This window comes from Hyaena hyaena, unplaced genomic scaffold (assembly GCF_003009895.1).
Source record: "Hyaena hyaena isolate Hyena2069 unplaced genomic scaffold, ASM300989v1 scaffold_485, whole genome shotgun sequence".
NCBI lineage: Eukaryota > Metazoa > Chordata > Mammalia > Carnivora > Hyaenidae > Hyaena > Hyaena hyaena.
This window is the reverse complement of record NW_024081115.1, coordinates 28,325-49,588: the sequence shown is the minus strand read 5'-3', so window position 1 is coordinate 49,588 and position 21,264 is coordinate 28,325. Positions and strand designations below refer to the sequence as shown.

The following is a 21,264-nucleotide window of genomic DNA, read 5'->3' as shown; positions in this document are numbered from 1 at the left end:
CAAATACACCTGAACTTGAGGAACACTTGACAGTCACACTGATCAAAATAAGATTTTTTTTTAAATGAAGGACAAGGTCTTAGATTTAACCCAAAAGTGGATAATGATCCTTTTACTCTAATGCTTTGCTTTAGTTCCCTTCTATATAATATATACACATACGTACATGTATACACACACATATATGTAAATGTTCAAACTGGTTAAGTTAAAGGAGACATTCCAATTATAGATTTTAAACTATAGACTTCCTTACCACTTAAATACAAATTTATGCTTCAGATTTAGTTTTAATAGACCTCCTGAAAAAGTATACAAATAACAAAATAATAAATTAACTTTGTTAAGAGAGCACAATTAACACAAAGTGAATGTAATTTCTGTCACATGGTCTGCACTACTTTTCCTCTAACATCTCACTTTATTTTTTATATTTATTGAATTAAGTAATCTCTATCCCCAAGATGGGACTCAAACTCATGACCCTGAGATCAAGAGTGGCACTCTCTTCTGACCGAGCCATCCAGGCACCCCTCTAATGTGCCATTTTAAATGGTACTACTCCAACTGCCTCTAAGTCAGAAAAAAATAAAATGTGTAATTTCCACTCTCGATGATATATTGGATAACTTGTTCATTCAACAAACATGTATCAAAAGAATTATGTATGTGAGATTGACTCAAAGAGGTACCTTGGCTCTTTTCTGTTTTTTGATTTGGTCAGTCTTGTCAATATTTTTGTTAAATTTTGTTAAATTTGTAAAATTTGCCAATATCTTGCTTTAATTCAAGTGAACAAATACGTAGGGATTTCATTTGATGTTAAGAACTTCTGGTACTTTATGAAATAGCTATAACAAATACTAGCCGGTTCTAGGGTTCTTCCTTCAGGGCTCTACAACTTTGTGCCTTGCGTCGACTGTTGGATTTCCCTTGAGAATTTCAATGGGAAAAGGATCATCACTGCTGGGGAACATACCAGGACCCTGGAACAAAGGTCTATTTCCCCTTTAGCCTCCCAAACCTAAACCTATAAGCACTCAGCTATATAACCATATTATGCTTTGGGAATCCTGCCAGGACCAACTAGGTTAAGAGTCAATCAAGCTAATAGAGCAGTAAGCTCAACACTGGCCTCCTTTCAAGATCATACACAGGTGGAAAAAAATCTTAGTGTTTTTTGAAGTTAATATATTAACCATTTTTTGGACTCTGACATATGGGCAAAGTAAGCATTGCTTTCAATTGTTTCAACTTAAAAAAGTAGAAAATAACATTTTACATGAGACAAACTTGCAGTTCACACAAATGCCATCTATACTTTAACTAGTCCTGCTAATTCTCCAGTAAATATTACGCGAAAGAAACACCCTGTCCTATGTATTGGAATTCTACTGTCAAGGAGCTACAGTGCACTTGATGCCAAGGGTATCATGCATAATAAACTCACATAATATTTTCCTCTGCAATGAGAATAAATGTTTTCTCTGAAAACTCTAACTATTCATTTATTCAAAAATTATATACTGGATCTCACGTAGTTTCCTTCAAATATTTGCACACTAACAACAAAGAAAGTAAGCTTAAGAGTTATTTCTTTGTGGGGCACCTGGGTGGTTCAGCCAGTTAAGTCTCTGATTTCGGTTCAGGTCATGATCTGGCAGTTGGTGAGTTTGAGCCCTGCATTGGGTTCTGTGCTGGCAGCTCAGAGTCTGGAGCCTGCTTCAGATTCTGTGTCTCCCTCTCTCTCTGCCCCTCCCCTGCTTGCACTCTGTCTCTCTCTCTCAAAAATAAATAAACATTAAATTTTTTTTTATATTTTTATTTATTTCTAGGAGAGAGAGAGAGAGAGAGACAGCGTGAGCAGGGGAGGGTCAGAGAGAGGGAGACACAGACTCTGAAACAGGCTCCAGGCTCTGAGCTGGCAGTCAGCACAGAGCCCGACGCGGGGCTCAAACCCACGAACCGCGAGATCATGACCCAAGTGAAAGTCGGATGCTTAACCGACTAAGCCACCCAGGCGCCCCAAAATATTTTTTAAAGAGTGAATTCTTTGTTTGTTTCTTAATGCCTCCAGCTATGGGATAGATTATCAGATCCTTTTTGTAAAAATATTACCTGGAATTTACAAGTCCCTGAAGTACATTTCCAAGTGTGACTTAGGCTCTACTTGTCCCTGAAAAAGCATCTGTCAGTACCCTAAACCTGCCTCTAAGGCTGGCTGAGTCTGTGGTGTATTTAGTGAGCTGCTGGTCATCAGCCCTTCACTGTCCCTGAGCAGAACCAGGCTCCGGAAGTCAGCTCCTTCTAGACTACTGTGGTCTTCCACAGATGAAGAGGGTTTATGTTAAGGTGCTACTGCCATTTTAAGGGGAAAAGTAACAAAACCCTTAACAACTATCACTTCCCAATTCTCTCAGTATTTCAGATGTTGGAGAGCTAACCATCAGTTGAAAGGTAAAATTAAACTTTCTGAAAATGTCAGCTCAAAATGTGTTTTCAGGGGTGCCTGGGTGGCTCAATCGGTTGAGTATCTGACTGTTGATTTTGGCTCAGGTCATGATCCTAGGGTCATGGGATCGAGCCCTATGTCTGACTCCACACTCAGCATGGAGATTCTCCCCCCCCCCCCCTTTCTTCACTTCTCTTTCCCCACTCGTGCTCTCTCTAAAATTAAACAAAAACAAAAAAGCATGTTTTCAGTTCTGTGTGTGGGTTTGGACCCATTACCCCTGAAATGATTGACAGGGTTAATGTTCCTTAATAGTATAAAAAAAAAAAAAAAATGACCTCATGAGCTATAAGTGGATAAATGAGTCTTGAGGACATTCAGGCACAATCTAATCAACACTGCTGTATGTATCCTAAACCAGCCTCACCTTAAATTTTATACAAATTATCTTAGTATCAATTTAGTATTATTAGGCATTCTTATGCTTCTGGCTTGCCAGGATCTTGCTAAAGATGTCTAATTGGGACCCATACTGTAAGTAAAAGCTTTGATGTAAATGCTTCTATGTTTACATTTACTTAGAACAATAGGCCACCGCAGGGCATAACTTATTCATTTGTTACCTTCTGTGGGAAGAGGAACAAATTGGATCACTGTAACTACATATGAAGTATAAAAGCAGAAAAATATAAAATATAAAATCATAATAGCAATGACTAAGATAAACTGAAGAGGTTTAGATACACACAAAAATTACTGGCACTGTGTTTCTGTTGTTTGGGTTTTTTTCTTTTTTGGCTCTGTGTTCCTTAAATATCTGTTTGTGTTATATATTGGCTTATTACCATGTCTCTACTATTAGTACTCTTATAAAACTGTCTAATTTACAAACCATATAATATCTCAATACTTTTAAGTTTTCTGTTTTTCTATTTTTCTGTTTTAAAATGCTATGTTAATAAATGTAGGACATTTCTCATAATTCCAGGCCCTTATGCAAAAGTTGTTTTTGTAGTCAGACTGCAGCATTCTTCTATATCCTTCAACTGCTATGACAGAACATGCCATTTTAGAAGTAAAACAATGAAATCTTAAAAGGAATTTATTTCTGCAGGTGATACTTAACTACACTGCCAAAACTTAACATAATGGACAAGAACAAGAAATCTGTATTAGAGAACTTCTTTCATTGTGCTCAGATATTTAAGCAGAGAAGCTGTTAAGTTTACCTTCAAATCCTAGTAGTAAAAATTGGGAAAGGAGTTGTTCCAGGGAGAAAAATTGAACAATATCTCCATGCTTAAGCTTTTAAATCATCTGACAGTGACCTAATAAATGCAATATGAATGGCACAAGATCGACAGGAACTGCACAGAATTGTGGAGCCTGGTATTCTGGTCAACCCATGGGTCCCAGCAGCAGGAAACACTCACAGCCCTGCCATCTTTAATAGTGAATCACATAAGATATTCACAAGATGATTATAATAATTAATGAGAAATCTGGCTTCAGTGCAAAGTAAATGTGTCTGATGAAGCCAGCTGAACAGTGTCGAGATGGCCATTTGGCATTGGATGGCGTACTTCTGATAAGCATCTTAACCTAAAAGTGTCCGGAGGTGGCAGATCTAAGGTCTATGATGGTACCAATCAATCACTGCACCAAGAGTAGAAATGGGCTCTCACCATAAGGAAACATCCGTCTGGTTCTAGGAGGTTAAACAATGCCTGTCCAGGTATGAAACCCAAAGCAAATCACAACTGGAAGGTGAGAGCTGAAGAAAACTCAGCATCTTTTCCCTTTTAAGTGCTTAAATTACTATAACGCATGCATATACCCACTATGCTTTGTCAGATTCTAACCTTTCCAGATTAGCCGATGCAGGTACGAAAATAAGCCACTGGGCTTCTGGCTTTGCAATTAAAGGGAATTAGACCCTAATTAAATTATTCTAGGTATGCTACCTGGTTTAAATTGATTTTACATCATCTTTACTTTTTTTTTAATTTTAGGTAGTTAAATACCATGCAATACTGGCTTGAAAATTAGAAGTCAGCTCTTCACTATGCATCCCTACACACAGTAGTCACCACAAGTGCCCTCCTTGATGCTATGTCATCTTTCTGTTTGCACTGGGTTTTCTATGAACCTGCTCTCATGATAAAGCTTGAAAGGGAAGTTTCAGGGAACTTTTCCATTCAGCCTCTTCCAAAAGGAACTAGATAAGGCACTGGATAAGAGGCAGACATGATAAAATGGCAAGATGATAAAAGGAGTAGGGTAAATGCAGATATGGCAATAACAACTGAATTTTTCAAACCCCATTTCATTAGTTATGTATTCATATCTGCAAAGAGAGGACATACTCATGTTTTGCCGCTATTTACACCATTTTCCCAACTAAAATGCTTGTTTCATTAAATGGTTAATGTCCTCTTTCCCCAATGTTAAGGCTATAATAGTATCTTCTGTTATTTGAAATTTTGGAAAATATTTTGTGTCCTTGTTGATAGATGGCTTCAAAGAAGTTATCTGCTCTGTCAGTCCATCCAAACTGTCAAATTCTTAATGAGTAGGTCCAGCTGTGGGGGACCTCTAACACTCCTGGTTCAAGAGTTTTGGAAAATATGAATGACAGACTTAGCTATGTAACTCAGTAGACTCACTAGACACTAAAAGTGTCAACGAACATTGTGCTTCCTTTTCTTTCATGCTAGCTTTTAAATCTACATCCAGAATTTTGTTTGGTTTTTTTTTGTTTTGTTTTTTAATATTTTATTTCTAGGAGAGAGAGATAGCGTGAGCAGGGGAAGGTCAGAGAGAGAGGGAGTCACAGACTGAAACAGGCTTCAGGCTCTGAGCTGGCAGTCAGCACAGAGCCCGACGCGGGGCTCGAACCCACGAACCGNGTTAGAAAAAAGGACACCATCTAGCCAAGGAGACAGAGGCAAGTACAAGAAGGTGAATGTTGCTGAGTGGGGACCCTAGGGGGTTGAAAGCAGAGGTCCTTCTTTAAATTATTTTTTAATGTTTATTTATTTATTTCTAGGAGAGAGAGAGACAGCGTGAGCAGGGAGGGTCAGAGAGAGAGGAAGTCACAGACTCTGAAAGAGGCTCCAGGCTCTGAGCTGGCAGTCAGCACAGAGCCCGACGCGGGGCTCGAACCCACGAACCGCAAGATCATGACCTAAGCGAAAGTCGGACACTTAACTGACTAAGCCACCCAGGCGTCCCTACATCCAGAGTTTTGATGTAACAGGTTTCATAGTTTATATCTTTTGAAATGAAATTCTTTTGAATTTTTGAATTATATTAAGCCTTCACTACGTGAATATAATAAATTTCTCTATACATTGTTTCTTGCCTTTTAGAATAAAAAAATTAAATTACATGAATGTTACATGAGAAAAAATGGTAGGTACATAAACATGAAACAAAAAACTTCTATATTATACTTTCTCAAAAGAATGATATTCTGTTCTTCTTCCTCCTCATATTTCCTTCTACAACATGTCCATGTATTTTACTCTCCTCTTTTAGCGTGTCTTTTAAACCATTTCCATTTTTGTAATTTGGTGAAGCAATGAAAAGGGGTTAAATTATTTTCACTTCTCCTGGAACAGATAATTAGATAGTAGCTTCCTGGTACCTTTTCTAACTTCCCAGAATATAAATTTCCTATTGTATTCATGCAAGAAAGTTTTAAAAGCAAAATAGCCAATATAATCCCCAGAGTTAAAATCCTAAATGTAAAGCTGTTAAAAAAAAAAAAAAAAAAAAAAGGTTGTGACAGGAGAAATTCCTAACATTGGCTAAATAAAACTTAATGTTACATAATGACCCAAAATGTCAAATGTTGTTCATCAAGATGTCAAATTTAAATGGGTGATTTATTTAAATGTACAAGTTCCAAAGTTTGATTTAATTTTTAAAAATGTGAACATGTGAAGAAAAGTGCCATGAATTAAAAAATAAACAAATAGGTGTAAGCAAATTTAAAATGCAGGAACTATTACATATAGAACAGATGATCGATTGTCTTACCTTCATCATGAATTTCTGTAGGGACAAAAAGAAAAGAGACAAAATATTATATACTTTTTCAAAGACTTATTAAAAACACCTCTTATTATTTATAAAGATTCCCCTGTTCAAAAGAGTTATGTGAACAATAAAAACAAACACCACACTGGCTGTGGTATTACATGAAAACTTAGTACCCACTACATGCTAGAGAAAAACTATATATAGCAGGCAAAACTCTCTTTGAAATTGGCTTCACGTCAGTTTTTCCTATTTCTATGAAAACATGCTGCTCTACTTTAATGCATGATTCAATTTATAACAAAGCCACTAAGCACCACAAGAACCAAAGGTATAATCTCAAAGTGATACTCCAAAAATGCTCTATAACTTTTTTGATTTCATCTCTTGCATAAAAATGCAGTGATATAAAACAGCAACCCAACAAAGTTTAGTAAAAATTGTGGATTAGAAACAGGTAAGGTGTATTGTAAATTAAGATGCTGTGATAAGCCGTTTATATGTCATGCAAAATAACAGTAAGTAGGTTCTAGACACTACATATTCTGAGATGTGTATTTCAAAGAAAAACCACAAAAACTTTTCCCCTTTTCCCTTAAAACAACAGTCTCTTCTCATGTTTTGTATATATTACAGTAGCTCATTTTGCTTCTGTAAAACATAATTTGTACATGCATTTCTTCATTTTTCTCTAGACCCATAAAATTTGACTTCCTCCTCCTAGGAAAAGTTCAAAGATGAAAAAAAGCTAAGGAGGAAAAATGACACTGTATTTCCAAACTTAGTTGCCACAGTTAAATTTAGCTGCCACAGCCTTTAAGTCCTAAAGAGAAAGGATACACATGTTCACATTCATTTTAAAGAAAACAGCAAGGGGAAGTTATCTAACATAGTATTTGTAAATACTACAGTTATTTTCCTGAAACATACATGCATAATAATTTATATGTTACTAAATGGCAACTCTACTGTGACTGGGTTGTTTTTTTAATTTTTAGTATTACATTTTTAAACAGTTATTTAAGTAATCTGTATACCCAAAGTGGGACTCAAACTCACAATCCTGATCACGAGTTGTATGCTCTTCTGACTCAGCCAGCCAGGACTGCTTCAATATCAAAAATTTAAGGAAAATGTGTTAAGAACCATTTCATTCTTAGCTTTAAAAATATAGGCTGTTTGGTTATAATTTTGTAAGTGATATCAATGGTAAATGACATCGGAAAACTTATTTTCCATGGTGACAATGGTCAATCAATCCTATTATGTGATCTCTAGTGAGATATATCACTAGATGAGGAATTAGGAAAAATTCTTTTTAAAGCATTAATTTAAAGAAAAACAAAATTCCAACCTTTTGGTACAGATCATAGTTTATAACAGATACTTTATTCATGAGTTGTTTTGTTTTGTTTTGTTTTGTTTTGTTTTTAATTGAGCTCGGTTTTGGAGATTTTTCCTTGAGAAATGTTCTTAGGCTGACTTTCTGTTTTCTAGATTAAACTACTTAAGAACTGTAGTAAAAAGAATGGTCAGGAGAGTCAGAGGAGAGGGCTGCAATTTCCAATTTCTAAGTAATGTATATAAGAAGGGCGAGTGATAGGGGAGAGTAATCCGGATATTTGATAAAAGAGAACAAATACTGAAAATTAGCAAAGGCCAAAATATCCATCTGCAGAATTAGAAAGAAGAGCCAATGTAACAGACACACATTTTCAAAAGATAACCAAAAACATGAATGACTACTTGTGGCATTACTGACATTAACCTTTTGTGCAAACCACTGGTTGGTCCATTTGGCTTAAATGCTACTAATAACAAAGTGATAACATTATGAGAAATCCAAAGGGGGATCATTCGGGAGTGAAAAAGAAAGCAAGATACATTAAAACAAAAAAGGATAAACACCTTATTTTAATCTCAGTGTAAACACTATGTAGGTAGGATAAAAAAAAAAAAAAACAGAAAAAAGAGTAACAAAAATCCTTTAAAAAATGCTGACATGATTAAAAGAAGAAATTAATGCATAAAGATGAATACTGAAGAAGAGAACAGGCTTGATTTAGGTTTCAGAGTATCGCCTTAGGCTTCCACTTTACTGAAAGAATGATTTATTACCTCGTGCAAAGGCCATTGGATAAGAGCTAAAATTCTATTAGATGGAATACAGAAAATAGAGGACTGTAAACACATTAAGAGTCCAGGCATCAATGTGGATTGACACCGCTTTCTGTCTTTGAAGAAACTGGTGGGAAATGAAAGAGAAAGGGGGAGATTTTAGTTCTTTAGGGTAAAGTACAAGTGTCAGTAACCCAGTATTTTAGGGTTAGTGTACGTACTTCCAAATTGGTAGGTCAGATGAAGCTTCAAATGTGAACAAGAGTTGGAGGCATAACCCCCACTGCACTACATTAACATGAACCAGGAAGAGAATTAGACATCCATATGCTGTCACTCAAAGACAGATGGCTCTGGGGGTCCAATGGATGGCAAACGGAAGCAGAACAGTCTTGGTCTATAAGTTTGTCATTTGATCTAGCACAGCTGAAAGACCTCAGGAGTTTTCTTGGCATATGCAAATGATTATAAGTAGGAAAACAAATCAAATAGCAATAATGCATTAGAAAAACTGTAATCAAACACCGGACATCAAGACAATGCATAATTACATTCAATATGTTGCTGGTATAAGAAAGAAATAGTGATTTGGGCGACGTAAAATACTCCTCTACCATAACTAGGCCTTTCAGTTCAACTTTGAGTTTTTTAAACTATTATTTCAGGGACACCCAGGTGGCTCAGTTGGTTAAGCATCTGACTTCAGCTCAAGTCATGATCTCACAGTTTGTGAGTTCAAGCCCCATGATGGGCTCTATGCTGACAGCTGATAGCCTGGAGCCTGCTTCCTATTCTATGACCCTCCTCTGTTTGTATTTTCTTTCTCTATCAAAAATAAACATTAAAAATTTTTTAAATAAACTGTTATTTCAGTTTTATGAAATAACAATTGATTTAAAAATGTAATACTTGTACACATGAACCTGTCCTAGAAGTTTTAAAAGAAACTTTACTGAAATAATCTTCTCAAAAATTATATAGGTATGGATTTAGCACAAAATAAACATTTGGGGACTTGTCACTGAAAAGCATTATCCAATCTGACAATCTGAAAGACTAGGGCAAAATTTTGATGCAGGAGGTCCTTTTAAAATGAAGTTTCCATTGAGAGCAGGAAACATCCTACCCTGCACACAGTCTATCCATTGAATTTCACCTCATTTGTTGTCTTTTCTCTCCGTGTATCAAGATGCTAGGATTTCTCCATAATCCCCCAACTGGCAGCCTCTACTTTGAAAGTGGAGATATGTCTGGTATATTTCATTATGTTGAAAAAAGAAAAGGTTATTTCACCACCAAAGACTTGAAGTTATTGGTGACTATCTGTTAAAGCGAAGTATAACTGACTAATAAAACTGCAATGCTTTATTAGTTTCAAGTGTACAACATACTGATTCACCAATGTATACATTGTATAAAGCTCCCCACTGTAAGTGCAGTCACTGTACGTTATTACAATATTATTGACTATATTCCCTATGCTGTACTTTTCATCTCAGTGACTTATTTTAATAACTGGAACTGTTTACCTCTTAATCCCCTTCACCTAATTTGACCATCATCCCACCCCACATTCCTTCTGGTAACCACTATTTTGTTCTCTGTAGGAGTCTTGTTTCTGGTTTGGTTTTTTGTTTGTTTGTTTGTTTCTTCATTTGTTGTTTTTTAGAATCCACATGTAAGTGAAATGATATGGTATTTATCTTTCTCTGTCTGACTTCACTTATCATAATACCCTCTAGGTCCACCCATGTTGGTGGCTATTTTAAATTAATAATGTTCCCAACATATTTCAGGGAACAAAAGAAGCCTAAGAGTAACAACTCCAAGGTCCAAATGTATATCAATATCCTCTTAACTAAGGATTCTAAGGATTCTCCAATGAAAATATCCAAGACTGAACTGACTGACAGACAGGTTGACTGCAGGCCCAGAGACCATCCTAAAGGGACTTGGCTTTCATTACCATGAAAGAGCAATGATACCCGTAATCATTGAGCCTATGGCTATGGTCTCTCATCGCTCATATTTTACCAAAAATTTTTTTAATATTTATTATTTTGATAGAGAGAGAGAGAGACAGAGTGTGAGTGGCAGAGGGGCAGAGAGAGAAAGAGACACAGAACCCGAAGCAGGCTCCAAGTTGTGAGCTGTCAGCACAGAACCCAATGTGGGGCTCGTACTCACAGACCATGAGATCACGACCTGAGATGAACCTGAAGTTGGACGCTTAACCAACAGAGCCACCCAGGTGCCCTGATCATTGCTCATATTAATGACTATCTAATTATAGGTGCATGCTGGTTCCTTTTAAATAACTCACTATATTTTGGGGGCAGATTGGTCATAACTGTTGTCATTTTCAACCTACTGACATTTCTGTACAGATAGGGTTTAAATGGACTGCCTTTTCTTTTGCAAGTAATGAATTTGACAATTATCCAGTGTGTGTGCAACTATCCGGTTCTTCTTTTGAAGGGTAAAGAAAAATGCTTCTGATAAGCTACCATAAATCCTCCCATTTTGGCTCTCTGACACAGGTTTATAAATCACTGAACTGCATGAACACCTAAAATATGAATTAAAAGAGCTATTTAGTGCTTTCCTCTTTTTGTAGATTGTCTCATGAAAAAATTTCTCTAAATCAAAACCAACAAACTGATCTCTACACAGAATATATGGATCATAATGACCTGAAGATACAGCCTCACCTATACTCAGACCACCACCTACATATAAAAAATTGTGTATACTGGGGCTCCTGACTCCAGCGCAGGTCATGATCTCATGGTTCATGGGTTCGAGTCCCGTGTCAGGCTCTGTGCTGACAGCTCAGAGCCCAGAGCCCAGGGCCTGCTTCAGATTCTGTGTCTATCTCTTTCTCTATCCCTCCCCTGCTTGCATTTTGTCTCTTTCTCTCAAAAATGAATAAACATTAAAATTTTTTTAAATTGTGTATGTCAAAATATATAAGATTCTTTTTCCAAACCATTTCAAACATGTATGAAACATGGTAACATAAAAGCATTTCACAGACCCTTGCATAACAGTACATGCACATGAAAACACATTATTTTTTTTAATTTTTAAATGTTTTATTTATTTCTGAAAGAGAGAGAGAACGTGCAGGCACGCGAGTGTGAGCAGGGGAAGGTCAGAGAGAGAGGGAGACACAGAATCTGAAGCAGGCTCCAAGCTCTGAGCTAGCTGTCAGCACAGAGCCCAATGCAGGGCTCAAACCCACGAACTGTGAGAACTGAGCTGAATTCAGATGCTTAACCAACTGAGCCACCCAGGTGCCCCAACACATTATTTTTTTTAAACTGCTAATGAGTTAAGGAACATTTGAAAGAATTTTATATTTTAACAATTACAACAGCATCAATGTATTCTTGAAAAGAGCGAGTATACGCATGAGACCTCATTTGGTCTATAGACAATGTTTCACATCTAACAGTATCACAATATTTTCCATCTCTTCTCTCCAGCTCCACCCATGACCTGCAACCCAAACCCAGGGCCCATGTTAGAAACCAATGCTATGGGTTAGGGAGGCCAGAAGGCTGGGGTGGAGTAGATGGAAATAACAGGCTATCTATCACCAGTTAATCCAGGCCTCACCAATGTTATTCTCCCTTTGTGTATGAAGAGCAACATTTGATTACTCAATGGGCTTATGATTAAATGCAAAATACTCAAAGATACTCAAAGAGACACTGGGAAACAAGTGGAGAGAGGAAGGGAGGAAGATGGAGAGGAAGACATTGATTAAGGCCGATTGACTGACCTCTGATGAACCTATCCAGAATTATCTTTCAGAAAATTTACAAAGAACCCATTTGAATTTCCATATATATGTAAATTTTACAAGGCTCTTAAAGGTCTTCATCTGAGGGCTGTTAAATGCACCGTGTAGTTAAGCAAGTATAACTGTTAAAAGAGGACACTTGCCTCAGAACAAAGTGATGGCAAATAGTATCACATCCCAGACTACATTGTTATACACCAAAGGGGGAGGCTGAAAATCCACTTGCTGCTTGGCTGACCCCCAGCCCTGGTCTTCCAGAAGCGGTCGGGAGCAAAGGGATGGTTTCTGGAAGGGAGGTATTGGGAGTTTCTGAGCCCTGCTCTAGCCCACCCAAGCCTGCCCTCCCCTCAAGCCTAGAAGAGAGTGGCTTTGGGGACATCAGTGTCCCCAGGAAGCTGGACACGAGAGACCACTGTCTCAGTGTGCCTGGAGATCAAGACAAAGAGATGGGCTAGGTAGGCTGTGGCAGCAGAATGTAGAGAGGTGGCTGGCTGCCAGCAGACAGACAGGCTTCCCTGCAAAGAGCCAGCCTGGGGATGTCCGTAATGCCCCCAAGAGACCTTGGGACAAGGCAGTTGTCACCACTGACCAGCAGGAGGATCACTGACTGCAGCAAGAGAACCACGGGTCAGGTTTCTGGTGACAGACATTCCCCAGAAAACCCTCCCAAGTGCCCCCAGAGAGAGCTCGCCTCAACACCTGACAAGCCCAATCAAGGGCACTGTCCTCAAGAAAGACTTCCTGCCAGGGCACGTGGGTGGTTCAGTCGGTTAGGTCGTTAAGCATCCGACTTCGGCTCAGGTCATGATCTCGCAGTTTGTGGGTTCAAGTCCCGCTTCAGGCTCTGTGCTGACAGCTCAGAGCCTGGAACCTGCTTCTGACTCTGTGTCTCCCTCTCTCTGTCCCTCCCCTGCTCCCACTCTGTCTTTCTCTCTCTCCTGTCTCCTTCTCTCTCTCTCTCAAAAATAAAGAATATTAAATTTTTTTTTCATTTTTAAAACAAAGACTTCCTGCCAACTTCCCTCTTCTGCCATGCTCCCACTGCACCCTGATAGGGGCAGAAGCGCTGGGCACTGGGCTGGGGTGTGAGGAACCTGGCAGCGTGAAGTAAGACTCAGCGTCCCCTTCAAAACCCCCTTCCCCTCCAGGGTTCCCACCTGAGGGGTGGGGGACCTGAGCTCTGACACAGGTTAACCTACATTAACTTCAGACTCCTCTATTAAACAGGATTGCATGGTATGATTACCAAAATGAGACTTTTGTGACTTAAAATGACTGGGGGGGGGGGTGTCTTACTCTCTGAATATAAGAAAGGTCATGGGACCCATCCTCGTTTAACCAACAGGACAGAGGAGAGGCCCCTTAGAGCAGGTAGGTAGGCAGGAGGTTAAATTGTTTTCTGTTACCCTTCAAAATACCGGTTATAGTTGAATGTCAAACTTCTAAGGCAAATGTGGAAGATATGAACTACATGCGTCTTCAAAGAAAGAGCTCAAATCTAAAATTTACTGAATCATATACTCATAACGATTATCAGTTCCCTCAAACAAATCCAGCAGGACATTTTCGTTTTATGATATCTACATGGCAGTATGTTTCAGTATCAAAGTTACGACAAGAAAGGACTGGTCCAGATTCTAATCCTATAGACAAGGAGGTTACAGTCAACAGATAGGCTACATAAGGTTATAAAGCTAGTTATTTGCAAAAGTGAACTGCATGATTTTCAGCTCAATGTTACTTCCATTTCTTTCGCGGATCCAGAAAGCAATCTTGACAGTGAAGATGTACAAATAAGCTTGATAAGAATAAATTCTGAGATGTGAAATTATTACAAAAATGAGAGAGAAAAGCTACATGGTGAGGCAGATCAAGAGTAACCAGACACACAGAGAGAGGGAGGAAGGGAAATACTCACAAAGGAAAAGGGGGTTCCCATTTATGTATTTTATTTCCAGGAGATTTGAAAGTGGCTTGACTGCTTGGTTCAAGAAAAAGTGATCTGGGTACAGCACCAAAATAGAGTAATGGAAGTAAAGGGGTACAAAAATGAGAAAAGATAGACTCATTTTAGGATAGCTAATACTGGCAGGGAGCCACAAAAAGATGACCAATATGTTCTCAGCAACAGGCTTTTATTCTCAAGACAAGAACACTATAAAGCTTGGCTCAGAACTCTAACTATATGCATAGAAGACATGAAATTTTAAAACAAAAACAAAAAAAAGTTTAACAAAATTAGTAACAGTTTAGCTATGAAGAGATAGATGATGAATTTAAATTCTTGTCAGAAATATAACATAGAAGTAGATGTTCTGAAAGTTATATGGGTATCATCATCATCATCACGGAAATGGCAAGTACAAAAAAAAAAAAAAAGCTTTCCATCAATATAAAGAGATACAGTGATCGAAAAAGAGCCAAGATTCACAAAAAGCCAAGTGAACATGCACTCATTTGGAAATACCACTGAAAGGCTACTGAGAAGGTAGCAAAATGCTCAAAAATAGAGACTATCAAGAGAATCATATCCCAGGATCAGGAAAAATAATAAAGATACAATGAAGCCATAAAATAAGTCAGTCTTTAATTAAGGTCAATATATTAAGTCACAGAGAAAAAAAATAACAAAAACAAAAAAAAAAACCAATACAACAACAAAAATAATAAAACATGCTTCAATGTTTTGCATGCTCTGGAAAAACAGTGTTGGTGAGACTCTAATTTCCATTCAGAATTAAAGGTATTCAGGGTGTTCAGGACTGGAAGGGTCCTTCTCTCTTTTTAGCAGAAGAGAAAAGTGACATCTGAGTACTAACATGGCTACCTTACACGATTTGTCACAATGTTGGTCCAGACTTTGCCTCCAGGATCCTGCGCCTGTATCTTTCCTCATGATACTGACAGCACCTTTACTTTTTAAGATTGCACTAATGCAGATGACAAATCATTTCTACAGTACATGGAAAAATATAAGAGCTAAGCAGGAGGACTTTAAGATTAAGTAGTCGAGATATGTTGCAAAAGAGATGAACAATTCTGATTCCTGTTGATCAGAGGCATATCATAATTACAAAGCATACAGAAAGTATATACTTCTAGGTAGGGAGAATTTTTCAATCTACCTCATTTAATATGAAGCAAAACCAAATATTCATAAGGTTCTACCTAGAGACCAGTAAAGTATGTGTTCGCTACAAGACAGTAGTTAGTTTGAAGGCTCACAAGACAAGCCACGCTAAGAAGCAAAACAAAAAAGATTAGAGGCAACAGCAAACGTGCACTTGTTTAAACAATTTCTTTGTAAATACATGGAAACACATACCCATTTTTCCACATCAACTTGCTGGGGAAAGAAAAAGCCAAAATAAATAACAAGCAAATAAGCACCTGGCAATGTTTCAATTACTGTCATTTAAATAAACTGAAATGTGGTCCCTGAACCAAAATCTACTTCCATGTCTAACGGAAAATGAAAGTATTCAAATTTTAATTAATAACCTTTAATCTCAAACAAACCAGAAAAAGTCAATTAACTTAATAATCGGAACTTTTAAAGTTATTAAGCTGGAAAAGCACCCAGGTACGTGAAATCATTAAGAATCCAACATATTCAAAAGCAAACATGAACAGTAACCTGATTCTCAAACCTAACAGGCCTCCAGACTTAGGGACCACTCTTCTCCTCTAACTGTAAAGTATCTACTTATTGAAAAAGGTCAATTTAGAAATACAGCATCTAACTATAAAAATATTTCATGAAATAAAAGTTTATTTTACCCCAATATTCCTAACGTTGTATAAAATGTCACAATATAACAAAAGGCATGCCTTGCCAAAATATCCTGAAATTGTTACAGCATCACATTTTTAATTGCATTTATTAATGAATGCATGTTGGTCTCATAATCATTATGTGATTCTTTTCAAATATTAAGTGAATAAAATTATATTCCAAAGTATAAAATAGAATTAAAAATCCATACATCATCAAAGACTGTCTCTACAATGCCCTCAGTTCCTAGCAAATCAATCAGAACAATAACAAAAAAATTCAACTTTGAGGGGCATACTCCCTCTCAGAATTGCTTCCAAAACCCACCCCCCTAATAGAACACCTATGATTGCTATCTTATGAGACTTGAAGTTTGTTTCAGACTCTTCATGCATTTATGTTTATTTGTAACTTTCTTCTTTAGGCAATTCATTAATTAGGTAAGATTTAATGCTAGTTAGGCAGAAATCCTGGGCCATGGCTAAGAATCTGCATCCCTTAGTAAGCAAGCTCCTAGAAGGAAATGTGCATAAAATGTAACATACACAGTGGTTATTTTTTAAATATTAGACCACGATATAAAAATAACAACCTAAATATACAGGTGGAATTGTTTTGAAGCCCCAGTAGGTTACTTACAAGAGAGCATTTTGGTTTATTTAATAATTTGTTTAGTCTTCTGAAAATCTGTTACCAGTCTCCTCGCAATCTATGCATTTTAAAAACACACAACTACTATTTAAGAGACATGAATTTACTGAATGGAAAGAAGTGATTTCACTATAAATATTTAAGATATTTGGCTGTGATATAAAGTTCAAGTTCTTATTTTAAATATTAATTTATTAACAATGTGATGAATTTATTTCTTCAGATCCTGCCATAGGGGGAAACAATTTAGTCATGATCAGGTGTAATATAGTTACCATTTACTTTTCTACCTCCAAAAAGACAAATCTTTATATTTACTTCTTTTAAAAACAATAACTCAAGAAAATGTGAAATGATCTCCTTTAAAATATTTGTCAGGAAAACAAAATATGCCATACTTTCAGTGACTCCATTGATTAGCAAAGACATTTTATCAGCCCATCATTTTCACTTCTAAATGTTAAACATTCTCTCTCTATATATATCTCTCTCACAGACACACACCTGCATCAGTGCAAAGATAAAGTGTAGGATTTTTCTAGAAGAAAGAGAACTTGTAATCAAGAGTCAGTAACTAGTATTAGTAATAGAAGTTCTTTACTGATCTATATTTACAAGGAGAAACAATTTCTTAAAGTAGCAAAAATTAGTAGCAATATAACAAACTCAGTATCTTAATACCCAAAGCAAGGCTTTAGCAACAGCATGTCCTGGGGGTGAATTATCAGATCAAAACAAATGACAAGACAAATGACCCACAGATTTAAAAGACTAAAGGGCAATCAAGTTGTAATTATGCATAAGCAATTCAAAGCAATTTCATGGCACGTCTCCTATTAATGTTAACAAGAATTTCATTAAATGCCCGCGAATGGTGAAGACAAGAATGATTTCTGCGGAGATAACTGAGGAAGGGAAATATAAAGTTCACAATAACCCTGATTAATTTTGTAATTTAAATAATTACCAAATCCATAAAGCATATAAGACAATGAATATTTATTCCAATCATTTATTATCCAAATATTTGGGATTTTAAAAATATGCAGAGATTACATTAGAGAAAATAAAAATTTTGATATCTCCAGGAAATTACATTAAATATTCTATCATAATAAGACTAAAAAAAGGGCAACCTCATTTTTCAAAGAAAACAAAACTGCCATTAAGAAAAACAAAAGCGTAGTTTAAATTCTAAGTTGATTCAGCAGAGGACAGAAGTTAAAAACATAATAAAAAAGCAATTAATTCTAAATTGTATCATTATATGAAAAACTAAACATTCACATGACATCTCTTCTTTATTCATGTTTTAATTAATACATTTAGGTTATATAAACATGAATTATTCCATAACGTTAAAAAAATTTTTTTTTGGTTGCTTCTCCCAAATTGTTTAACGCATTTTACTGTGTAAGGTGAAGAATTTTATTATTATTAAACCTGTAAGTCACATATTAAGTAGTTACTGTGTGCCAGGCTTTAAACTAAATGTTTTACAGGTAATTTTATTATCTGCATTTTACATATGAAGATACAAATGACAAGTAAAGGTATTACAAATCTTCCATAATGAAAAAAAATGTCACTTAGCTATTAAACAATGCAACTTGACCTTGACATTGGGGTTTAAGGTCAAAGCCCCACACTCCCCATACCACTACTAGGTACACCATATGCAAGTTACATAATCTTTTTTTCTCTTCTGCTTCACATTTTTATTTTGCATTCAATTTGAAATTGCTCAACAGCAGATTTCTTTTTTTTAAGTTTACTTATTTTAGAAAGAGAGAGAGAGAGAGAAAGCACTCATGCATCATGCATGAGTGGGGGAGAGGCAGAGAGAGAGAAAAAGAGAATCCCAAGCAGGTTCCACACTGTCAGCACAGAGCCCAATGCAGGCCCCAAACCCACGAACCATGAGATCAAGACTGAAATCAAGAGTAGGACTCAATAGTCTATTTCTTTCTTTTTTTTATTTTTTTAATGTTTGTTTATTTTTGAGAGAGAGACAGAGCACAAGCGGGAGAGGGGCAGAGAGAGAAAGAGACCCAGAATCCAAAGCAGGCTCCAGGCTCTGAGCTGTCAGCACAGAGCCCGATGAGGGGCTTGAACCCATGAACTGTGAGATCATGACCTGAGCCAAAGTGGACAGTTAAACGACTCAGCCACACAGGTGCCCCTCAACAGTCTATTTCTTATGGTAAGTTCCACCCAGTAAAATATGTTAACATCAAGATGAGAGAAAGTAAAATGCACCTAGAGATTCTCAGAACATCAAACATGTTTTTTAGTTTCACTTGTTCATAGCTTGTGTGGTTTTTTTCCATAGATACATTTCCAGATAACTACAACAAAAAAACATTCATCATGAATAGGGATTTTTAAAATTTTTTTAATGTTTACTTATGTTTGAAAGTGAAAGAGAGACAGAGAGAAATAGCACAAGCTGGGGAAGGATGCAGAATATGAAGCAGGCTCCAGGCTCCAATCTGTCAGCACAGAACCCAACACGGGGCTCAAACTCAAGAACCATCAGATCATGACCTGATCCGAAGTCTGATGCTTAACTGACTAAGCCACCCAGGCACCCTAAGAACTTTTAATATCAAGGCATAACACAGACAAGTAATTAAAATACTGAATGCATGCCTACAATCCACTACCCTGCTGTTAAATTTTCTTGAATAATAAATTAGAGGAAAGTAGAAAACAAATTCTCTACCCTACAAATAATTCTCTACCACACAGGCTGTTTATTATTAAAATTGGATAGGGGAGAAGGGACATGAAAATTTGCACACTGTGTTCCAAGATTCAAAATATGATGAAGTCATCTAGATTTTTTAAAGCAAAGTAAGATTTTGAGAGCCTGTGTTTTTAATGAATATATTCAGTTCAAAAAAATTGTTAAGCCATGAGTATAGCGTTTGCTGAAATTTTACTGAGTCAATGAGCCTATGTAATCAGCCCTAGATCTACACGTAGGACACTACCATGACCAAGAAGCTTCTTTCACACCCTCCTCAAAGAGAGCCATTATTCTACCACTATTAATTTAAATATTTATTTATTTTATTTTTGAGAGAGAGAGAGAGAGTGCGTGCAAGCGCAAATGAGCTAGGCAGGGGAAGAGAGAGGGGGAGACAGAATCTCAAGTAGGCTCCATGGTGTCAGTGCAGAGCCAGACACAGGACTCAATCTCAGGAACCCATGAGATCATGACCTGAATTGAGATTAATACTTGGATGCCTAACCAACTGAGCTATCCAAGCGCCCAAGTTTTACTTTTCTTATTATGGAAATACAGACTATGTTCTCTTTTTATCCAGTTCCTTTAGCCATTATTAGGTTAGTAAAACTCATCACACTGTCGCAGGTGTAGTAGGAATCAATTCATTTTCCTGGCTTAATAACATTTTTTTGTATGAATATATCACAATTTACATATCCATTCAATAGCTGAAATAGCAATTAGTGATCTACTGCAACTTGGAAATGGAACTAATGAAAATTTTTCTCTAATTTTTCAAACGAGGCCTCACGCAAACAACAAAAGATTCCAAATAAAACTGCTTTGTTTTGACTTCCATGTTCCCTTCCTCCGATTCCCCCCCAAAAAACTATGGATTCCTTGGTGACTAGTTATTTGTTGAATGAGAGTTACCAGACTGTCATTTAATAAAAAATTAAAAGAAATCCACATTATACCCTTTTATTAAATATTGGCATATAGGTAAGTCAATCACATCTCAACAAGCAATGAGTTTATCCCTCAGCAGCAGGAAGGGGAAAGAAACTAATTTTAGTAAGAACTTACTACTTGTGCTAGGTATTTTTTTTAATAGTTTATTGTCAAGTTGGTTCCCATATAACACCCAGTGCTCATCCCCACAAGTGCCCTCCTCCATGCTCATCATCCCCTTCCCCTCCCCCCACCCCATCTGCCCTCAGTTTGTTCTCAACATTCAAGAGTCTCTCATGGTTTGCCTCCCTCCCTCTCTCCCACTATTTTTCCCCTTCTTCTCTCCCATGGTCCTCTGTTAAGTTCCTCCTAATCCTCCTTTACATGCAAACATATGGTATCCGTCCTTCTCTGCCTGACTTATTTCGCTCAGCGTAACACCCTCAAGTTCCATCCATGTCGCTACACATGGCCAGATTTCATTCTTTCTCATTGCCACACAGTATTCCATTGTATAGATAAACCATATCTTCTTGATCCATTCATCAGTTGATAGACACTTAGGCTAAGCAATATAACTGAATAAGAATTTAGAACAACAATCATAAAATTAATCGCTGGACTTGAATAAAGCATGGAAGACATCAGAGAAACAATTGCTACAAACACTATGGAGCTCAAAAATAGTTATGATGAATTAAAAAATGCTATAAATGAGATACATAATAAAA

At 36.8% G+C, this 21,264-nt stretch overlaps 1 protein-coding gene across 1 annotated transcript in view; it reads right to left on the bottom strand.

The window, feature by feature from the left end:
- The window catches only part of RYR2 (ryanodine receptor 2), a 468,566-nt gene that overhangs the window by 426,983 nt on the left and 20,319 nt on the right, over positions 1–21,264 (bottom strand). The window contains exons 2-3 of the mRNA XM_039254352.1: positions 15,748–15,768; positions 6,497–6,511 (exon numbers count right to left, since the gene is read on the bottom strand). Coding sequence (XP_039110283.1) covers positions 6,497–6,511; positions 15,748–15,768 — 36 coding nt within the window. The remainder of the gene's footprint in view (positions 1–6,496; positions 6,512–15,747; positions 15,769–21,264) is intronic.